This window comes from Crotalus tigris, unplaced genomic scaffold, assembly GCF_016545835.1.
Source record: "Crotalus tigris isolate CLP2741 ecotype Arizona unplaced genomic scaffold, ASM1654583v1 scf7180000017622.5263843, whole genome shotgun sequence".
NCBI classification, from domain to species: domain Eukaryota; kingdom Metazoa; phylum Chordata; class Lepidosauria; order Squamata; family Viperidae; genus Crotalus; species Crotalus tigris.
This window is the reverse complement of record NW_024096517.1, coordinates 3,994,356-4,003,921: the sequence shown is the minus strand read 5'-3', so window position 1 is coordinate 4,003,921 and position 9,566 is coordinate 3,994,356. Positions and strand designations below refer to the sequence as shown.

At 39.2% G+C, this 9,566-nt stretch overlaps 1 protein-coding gene across 1 annotated transcript; it reads right to left on the bottom strand.

Moving 5' to 3' along the window:
- Positions 1 to 2,434: 2,434 nt before the first annotated feature.
- On the bottom strand, positions 2,435 to 8,551 carry LOC120302666 (probable G-protein coupled receptor 34). Its single transcript, XM_039331458.1, has 2 exons — positions 7,394 to 8,551; positions 2,435 to 5,236 (listed from the first exon to the last, which is right to left on the bottom strand). The coding sequence occupies exons 1-2, from the start codon at positions 7,405 to 7,407 to the stop codon at positions 4,240 to 4,242; spliced, it is 1,011 nt and encodes a 336-aa protein (XP_039187392.1). The 5' UTR covers positions 7,408 to 8,551; the 3' UTR covers positions 2,435 to 4,239.
- Positions 8,552 to 9,566: the final 1,015 nt, after the last annotated feature.

The following is a 9,566-nucleotide window of genomic DNA, read 5'->3' as shown; positions in this document are numbered from 1 at the left end:
TAAGAAGACAGATTGACATTTGGAGATGTTCCACAGCTGGCGGGTTTTAGGACCTGGTCATCCCAGGGTGAGAAGTCTTGAACAGATTATAAAAACTGGGTTCTCTACCAATTGCACGATAAAATGACAGGATTTAGGACAAGTGGTGCCTAAAGTGGGTCATTCGGAAAGAACATTTGACAAACTCTTGGCTGTGAGTCAGGGATGGGTGGCTAGAATGGGGTGGCCCCGTTGCCATTGAGTTTGTCACCAGGAGAGCAGAATGCAAAGCTGAATAGAGTTTTGACTGTAGAGGATTTTGTGTGTCCGTATATAAGTAAAAGTATTGAATTATTCCCACAAGACAACCACAATCTATTAAAGTTAACTATTTCACGCAGCTCAGTCACATCCCAAACATGACATGGATCATTCTCAGCTTATCATTCAGTTACGTACTTCTTCCCAATGTTTTATGTTTGTAAGATTGTTGTTTTGGGATTTTTTTTTAGATCTCAGAAAATACACGTAGACTAACCACACACGTTCATTTTGAATTTTCCTCAATGTCCCAACGCAGCACTGCACCAGAGAGATATTTTGGATTATTTAAAATGGTGGCGTATAACAAACTGGCCCTAATAAAGGTGGTCCTTGATTTATGGCCACAACTGAGCCCAAAATTTCTGTTGCTAAGCAAGACAGTTGTGACTTTTGTACCCTTTCTTGCCACAGGTTGTTAAGGGAATGGCTGTAGTTGTTCAGTTAGTAACACAGTTGTTGTGTGACTCTGGCTTTCTCGTTGACTTTGCTCCTAAGAAAGTCGCAAAAGGGGATCACATGATTCCGGGACCCTGGCAACCATCATAAACATGAACCCCTTGACACCTGTCCGAATTTTGATCACGTGACCACGAGAGAATGCTGCGGCGGTCGTAAGTAGAAACAATGGTGAAAAGTCACTCTTGTAACTTCAGTCCCTCAACGGAACGGCTGTAAATCGAGGTCTCGTACCGATGATTCCTACCAAGAAAATAGGGTCCAGGCTGGAAACATCCATGGACCCCCAAAGACAAAGATTAGCCCGAGGCCAGCTTTAAATCAATCTTTTTTATTAATTTTTTTCCCATCAACATACGTTAATTTTTCCAATCAACAAGTTGTCTGGAGTTTGCTAAGCTAATACATGTTCACTTCCTAATCCTTCCTTCTTTTCTCTAACCAAGAATAAAATAAATTCCAAATTTGATAGTAGTCCATATCTTCTTGGTCTTTCAGCCTCATAGTTAGTCTGTCCATCTCTGCACATTCCAATATTTTCGTGATTATTTCTTCCGAGGCCAGCTTTAATGCTTCAGCATTTTTTAAAAATAAGAAGGGAACAAGTTCCGCTTAAGCAGTGCTGATGTGGAAAGGGGAAGAAGAAGAAAAAAAAAGCCTGACAATTTAGACCTGATCATATGGCCCCTATTTGTTAAAAAAAGAAGAAAAGTGAAGCAACTTTTCAGAAGACGTTCAAGCAGCTTGCTGTTAAACCACAAAAGCCTCCCACCAGCAAGAAATTTCCTTGCACTCCGATTCTTGCTGGTGAATTGTCTTGCTCTACGCAAGCAGGTGCCAGATCAAAGAGTTTCGAATCTCCAACTCTAAGCCCGAGGAGCGTTTTTTCTAATCAAACCAGGAGCACCCAGGAGTAGAACAGAAACCGATTCACAGCGGGTTGTGCCGTTTATACGTTTGAATATTAAAGGACGTATCTTCTTTTCAACCAATTCTGTCTGAAGTTTTCTTCGTTCTTTCAAAGCCTTCTGGATTGCATCTGGACTAAATCCCTCCTCCCTCCCGACACACACACACACACAATTTCTTTTTTTTTTTCCTTTTGGAAAATGAATTTATTTTATTTAACAGTTCACGCATACTGTATAGACAACGACAATCCTCAATTACAATCACAACTGGGACCAGAATGTCTTTTCTTTCTTTTTTTTAACATTCTTTTTTTTTAATAATTGTACTGCTTTATCGAAATATAAAATACAAACACAAATTAAAAAAAAAGTAATAGCAAAAAGTAATGGAGTCGTAGAGTTTGCATTTTATATTTTGATAAACTGATACAATTATTTAAAAAAAAACGGATCCCCCCCCCAATTTCAAGCTTCCATGCCTTTTGCATTAGCTCTTGTTTTATATAACTCTTATCTAGATCATGCTTCAGCTGTGTTTCATAAAGGAAATGGCATATGTGTACAAAAATAATTCGGGTAGTCCTCGACCATTCAAAATTATAACAGCACTGCAAAAAGTGACTTATGACCATTTTTCACACTAACGACCATTGCAGCATCCCCATGGTCACGTGATCAAAATTCAGGCCCTTGGCATCTGACTCATACTTACGACGGTTGCTGTGTCCCAGAGTCACGTGATCCCCTTTGGTGACAAAGTCAATGGGAGAAGCCAGATTCACTTCACAACTGTTGTTGCCTAACTTAACTGCAGTGAACCACTTAACAACTGTGGCAAGAAACGTCGTAAAATGGGGCAAAATTCACTGGGCAACAGAAAAGTCAGGCTCAATGGGGCTGTGATTCGAGGACAACCTATCTAAGTTACAATAATAGAAAATTAGGTCCATTTTCCAAAAAGTCTTACAGTTGAATTTCTCTGGCTATTTTTTTTTTTAAAGATGTTCTTTCATCTGTCAGGCTCGAAAACTAAGAAAGAAACTGAACCACTTCCAAATAGTTCTCTTTATTTTTCCTCGCCTATACACAGAAATCTTGCCAAACTTAAGCAAACTACTTGCATCATTAAAGATATACTCCAAGAACCTCTAGGGAGGAACTGTTTTAACTTTCTCCCAAGCAAACTATTTAAACTTTGTTGTCTCTTGGTCCTCTGGAATGCAGCCCCTCCCTCCTGGGAATCCAGACTCTATTCCACCACATAATCCACATTAAAATAAAAGTAGCCTGACCTGGATTAAATTAAATGAAAGAAATAGCGAGCAGAACACCTTGCATTGCCATAGTAAGAATTTTCTTGTTAAATGTTTTTCTGAACATCAGTCAGTGCAGAGCAAAAAAAAAAAAAAGGTAGCTTTTTGCAGTTATAATTGTATGTGGTAGATTTTGTAATGTGATATATCTCACCACATCTCTCCTTTGCTAGTTCACTGCAAAAGACGTTGCACTACAAATTTTAGCTGCCTGCCTCTTTTAAGCCTCAAGAATCACTGCAAGTCTATTCTGATCTTTGTTTTGAAAAAGCCAAAAAGTCAAATGTAATTGCTCTCCAGTAAAAGCTGCCCTGCCCCTCAATTTCTCCAAATTCTTTAAATAAAACAATATTTTAAACCAATTTTAAATATTGTTTTTTTTTTTTAGAAATGATAATGGTCATGGCACCATCCATGGAATGTGTAACGTTTAGCAACAGAAGCTTTTCCCTTTTTTTTAGTAATCCCCAAATCTGACATTTAGAAATACCCAATTCTATTCAAACTCACAATAATTCTTGGAAGATTTTGTTTCATTCCTAGAGGTGATTGAGCAATGTCTTCCAAGAATTATCATTCCCGTTTAAAGGGTTACTGTAAGCAAATAAAGACTTGCAAGAAATCATTGCAACCAACAATCTAGTGATGAATATGTAGAAACTTCAAAGACAGAAATAATGATGCGTTTCAACAGTTTCCTAAACCTTTGGTTCCTATTTTTGCTAAAAGGTGCCGGAAAAGCTATTATGCAGAAGATGTTTCCTTTTTCCTTAGAAGACAGAAATAGAATCAGTGAGAGGAAATTTTGCTCAAATATAAAGAAAAATGTTAAGACAGTAAGAATAGCTTGACAAACTTTTAAAAGCAACACGCTCAGTTTTCTGCTCAGTTTTGTTAGTTTTTCTTTCACAAATTGTTTTTAAAATTCATCCTCTTTTTTGCTTTGTCCGTGGTTTCCTCAGAAAAAGAAAATCAAATGTAACACATCCTCAATAGGGACTAAAACCCCTATTTGCGGCTTGCGTCTCCTCTTAACATATATCAGTATTTTCCCCGAGTGATGTCTAAGTCAGGTTCCTGTGTCCTGGTGTCTTCTGGACTTGTTGAATTAAGAACCCTTAACTAGGGCTTTTAGTCATTGCAACCTCTGGTCATCACCCTCCTGAAGACGGCTGATCTAGCAAGAAGAACTCACGTTCAGAAGCTTATCCTAGTTATGCAACTTAGTCCTTCTCTACCCTGAAGTCTGTAATCGATTATTTGACGTACAATACTCTCTGGTTATTTTGAGAAACCCACTTCAGCTTTCGGAGAGTAGTGTCCAGCAAGGATCTCTTGAAACTGCTGGACAGAAAGAAAAAAATCACAGGGTCAAAACAACCGTTGAGGGCTGAAATGCAAACGACCAGTTCGTTTGCAAGATGGAGGGCCTGGATGTTCTGTTCAGAAATGATCCTCATTTGGACAAGGATGTAGGGTATTCGGACCACATGGTAGGGGACAAAGCATACGATAAAAACCACCAAGACCACAAAAGTCTTTATTACAATTCTGGTGTTCATCCTCTTACTGTGCTGCTGGGTTTTCTTCAAAGAGACCGCACGGAGCCTGAGGGAGATCTTAGCGTAGGAATAAAGGAAAAAGAACAGCAAAAGGAAAAAAAAAGCCACCGCCACCATATTGAGTATGCCTCCGCTGGTGCTTCTGTACTTGAAATGGAAGCACTTGTGGTCACAGGGCCCACTTCTACTAGTGTCCAAAAGGAAGCAAAGCATGGTGATGAAGCAGACCGTCCACACCAACAGGGACATGGAAGCGCTGAATGACTTAGTGTGGATTTGGAATTGTTGAAGGGGCTTGATGATTTTGAAGTAGCGGTCTAGGCTGATCAGGCTGAGAAGCAAAATGCTGACGTACATGGTGATGTAGAAGATCATGCCTACCATCTTGCACAGAGCGGGGGGACCACTGTGGTTTTGATAAGCCACCCGGAAGGGCAAACAGAGGGAGAGCAAGAGATCGGCGATGGCAAGGTGCTTCATGTACACCGTGATGGAGTTTGTCTTCAGGGAGCCCAAAGTGAAGACCCAGAGCGCCAGGAGGTTGCTAAGGAAACCAATGATGGTGATGATTGAGTACATTGCAGGCAGGGTCTCCGTCAGAAAGCCATCCTGGATTCTACAGGTGGATTCACAAGATAGGTTAGATCCATTATTGAGGTTCTCCCCAAGACAAGAATGGATGTCCATACCTCTGTGGAGAAAAAAAATATGGGAGAAATAATTAGATGATTCTATAAATTTCTTAATTAACATCATTGCTTAATTAACTTAGGAGGGATGGAACTCCAGACTTGAAAACCATTGCTCTCGCTTTTCAAGCCTTCTTGGCTTTGTAAATGAATAGCTTTGACTTAAGGTCATGAAGAACCAGTTTGATCTAGTGGTTAAGGCACCAGGCTAAAAACTGGGAGACTATAAGTTCTAGTACCAATTTAGACACAACGCCAGCTGGATAACCATGAGCCTTCTCTCTCAGCCCTAGGAAGAAAGGAAAGGAAACCACTCTTCAAAAACCTTGCCAAGAAAACTACAGAATCTAGTGCAGGCAGTCACCAAGAATCAAAAACTGACTCAAAGGCAAAGTTAAAAAATAGCCATTTGCAGGCACTGGGGTAGGATATAAATGAAGTCCAACATGATTGACAGCTCCTTAACATTGTTCTTTTATTTGATTTCAATGTTCTGTTTTTTATTTTGTTATTGTCTCCATGGTAGATGGGCACCCGTATGCATTTGATAAATACCTAGATAGGATACGTTGCTAAGAACTGTCAATAGATTTAAATAAGCTTGAGTTCCAGCTGCTTTTTACATTTGCATGCACTGATTTTTTAAAAAACTGTTTAAAATATTCAAATATAGTTTTGACAAAAAAAGAACAAAAGTGATATTTGTTTGCTGTGCAGCTGATTGTATATTGTAATGTCAAATGGGCCGTACAACATGTTCTCTAGTTGTCTTCAGAACACCAAGAAAAGCTATTGTTATTTTTCTTTGATTTCTGTTGGGTTCAGCTGAGTCTGTTTCTCAGCAGATGCAAATGGGATGCACTGTTGAGAACTGCTTTAAAATACCTAAACTGGACTTTGAAGTGGGAGGATTCAGTGCCAGCTAATTTTGAGAGATGGAGTTGACAGAGACATTGTGAAAGTCTAGCATACCAACACACATTCAGCTTGCAAGCTGACATGCTGTTGTCTGCAAACATATGTTAAATATAATGTTGCTGTTTATTTATATCAGAGTGATGCTGAAATCCGACACATCGCTAGAAGCCAAAATCACAAAAATGCATCTGATTTACTTTGGCCGTGCCCTGTGTGCAAATTCATTGGAGAAGTCAGTGATGCTAGGAAAGGTTAGTAAAATAAGAAGGGCGAGCAAAGAACTTGCTGGCTTGATACCATCAAAGCTGATATAAAAATGAACATCCAACAACTGAAAAAAGCTGTGCTTAACAGAGTAGCAAAAAGATCACTTGCCTATGAAGTCACCAAGAGTTGGACACGACTGAATGGCTAAAACAATAAAAAAAAATATTTATATATGAAGGTGCTTGTGGGCCATCTAGTCTATTGATTCTAGGTGTGGTTACAATAAAACACTCTAAAATCAGCATAAAACATAACGAGCATAATGCTGGCATACAAAACCAGTCTTAAATATTGATGCCTGTCTTATATTAGCTTCTCCTCTTTGCGGGCTCTGAGGAAGAACACAGTTTTTGTGCTCTCTAGATTAAGATAATATATATTTTAAAATCCCAGGTTGGCTTCGTAGGGCATAGTCTTCCAAAGCAAGAGTGGGAAACCAATCAGTTAGCTCCCAAGATTCCTACTTTTTTCCACAATGGTCCCTGCCTGCTTGCATGTATTGGCTGGGCAAATTCTACATGGAACAGTCCGTCTCAGAAGCAATTATAACTATTAGTAGGTGCCACAAGCAAATCCATATACTTATTTCATCAGGAAAAGATAAAAAGCATAACATTCAACAAAAATAGAAATCCTGTGTTCTTATGGGCCATCACATCACTGTATACGTTCCTATTTGCCTGCAAAATAATAGTAAAAAAAAAAAATGTAGTTCCTAGAACTGCCTATACTTGGAAGTGTTATTTTTGATCTTTAAATGCTGATATCTTGTCAATAAGGCATGCGTGTGGTTGCTGGTGTCTTAGATTTCCATTATGTCAAAAGTTTGAAAGAACAGCATCAAACTAATCGAAACAACAGTACTAAACTAATCACTAGAAACTTGGAGACTAAAATCACATTTGAACCCACGTCAGCCTTCCATCATCACCCTCACCCCCAAAAACACTTAAATGGCTCATGTCATCACATACCTTGACATCTCCATTCTGACATTCACCCGGATGAGGATTGAGACTCTCGCACGGCTTTTCAAAGTCTCTTCTGAGAACTTCCTAAGATGTGTGTTCAACCTGCTGATCTTTAAAGCTCTGTCAGCGAAGATAAAGACATGGATGTGGTTGGCTGAGCTTACTGCCTATGAAAATTTACTCAGTTGTGTACCACTAGGTGAAGCAGCTGAGAAAGAAGATAGGGGAAATAAATTGCTTTCTTTTTAGAGAAAATAGGAAGAATAAAAGGCAGCGGGGGGGGGGAGTTAAAATTTTTGGATTGGTAGTAGGAGGGTTTTGAATTTTTTAAGCCTTAAGTTCCTTGTACTTAGACAAGGACACAAAGTCAAAATAGCACCAAATGTGAGAGGTAGCAATGAATAAAATTGGGGTAGTCAAGTGTGACTTTATGCAGGACAGTGGCATTCAAAGGAGGAGGAAAGAGAGCATCAAGCAAGGAATAACATTAAAGGAGGATATGGCTGAAGGACCTGGCCTCCCTTTTACTACTTGGAGGACCCTGAATAGGTTAAGAGTTGGAGTGTGTAAGTGTAAAACCAGTATGCTCAAGTGGAGGCTTTTAGCGGGTAACAATATGCTGTGTGAATGTGAAGAGATGCAAATCCCGGCCAATCTGCTGGTATGTTGACATGTACCGATAATGGCTTAATTTTGGCCAACAACAAAACCAAGAAAGTGACTTCAATCTGGCAGTCTAAAGTTTGACCTAGACACGGAAGAAGAAGCGGTGTGCAGATCAGATGTTTGCTCTTTAACTAGTTATTAGGAAATGTCTGACTGTGAGAAAGAACAGTTATTGTACGTTTGTGGGTTTGGAGAAAGCATGTGATAAGAGTGAATGGACGTGCCCCACAATATGGAATGCTATGCATTAATACAGTGTTAAAGGCTGGCCTTCTGAATGCAGTAAAAGTGGAATATAACGTGGAAATAAAATATGTGAGCATAATGGTTGGCAGATAGTTCAAAACTGTCCTAAAAATGGAATGGAAGGATATGGTGTCCATTGATTGTTTGATATATTTATGGATAAACATTACGAGAAATGTATATGGAGATTCTCAGTCATCCAGGTCATAGTTGTCCCAAAGATACTTTTTCACAAGGCAGCTGGACTTTCTTGTTTTGTTTCTCATCCAAGAAGCTTCTTCAGAACTGAAGAAGCTTAAGAAGCTTCTTGGATGAGAAGTGAAATGTCTTCAAAGGAAAAACAATAAAGTCCAATTGCCTCATGAAAAAGCATCTTTGGGTTAATTATGAGAAATGCTTGTGGTGTGTTGTTCGGGTATATAAATGTGTGCATATTTTTATACAGAAGTGTGTGTACTTTTGTATAGACCAGTGGTTCTCAACCTTTTTAATGCCACGACCCCCAACTGGTCATAAGTCCAGGACTACTCAACTGGTGCAGCACCATTTGCAGAATGGGACTTTTGGCGGGCTCAGCAGGGCAGACAGAGCCTGGACAATTCCTATTGGCTTTTGAAAGCCAATAGAATTAGACTCTATTCAAGAGAGTCTATTCTATTGGCTTTCAAAAGCCAAGAAAATAAAAGGGAGTAGCACAGCTAAGGAAAAGGGGGAAAAAAATGGCGGGCTGCATTGTTTGGCGACCTCCATGAAATGGTCATTCGACCCCAAATGGGGTCCCGATCCACAGGTTGGGAACCACTGGTATAGACTATGCCACGTTAGTGGCTGAGAATTTAAATAATTTGCAGTGATGGTTTACATGATGCAAATGAGTGGTATGGACCTGAAAAATTTTTGTACCAAAGACAGAGACAGTTTGGTTGGAGTAGAAAAACGGATGAAGCTAGACATAAATACTATAAAATCAAAGTTAAAGTTCTTTTTCATAATTGAGCAGACTTTTAGATAAAAAAAGCCCACCCTATCGCAAGTAGAATAATTTGTGTATCTTCTTAAAATGTTTATTGAAGGGTGGGAGAAGGAATGGATGGATGGAAAAATTCCCGCTGTTTTATATAAACTGACTTCCTGGGATAGGTTTATATACATTGTATTATTAAAATATAAATTGATATTTCAGTGAATCATGTCAACCAGCCCAACTTTGCTAGTCACTGCCAGTCTGGAAGAGAACTTGGAAGCCATAGGCTTTCAGACCTTC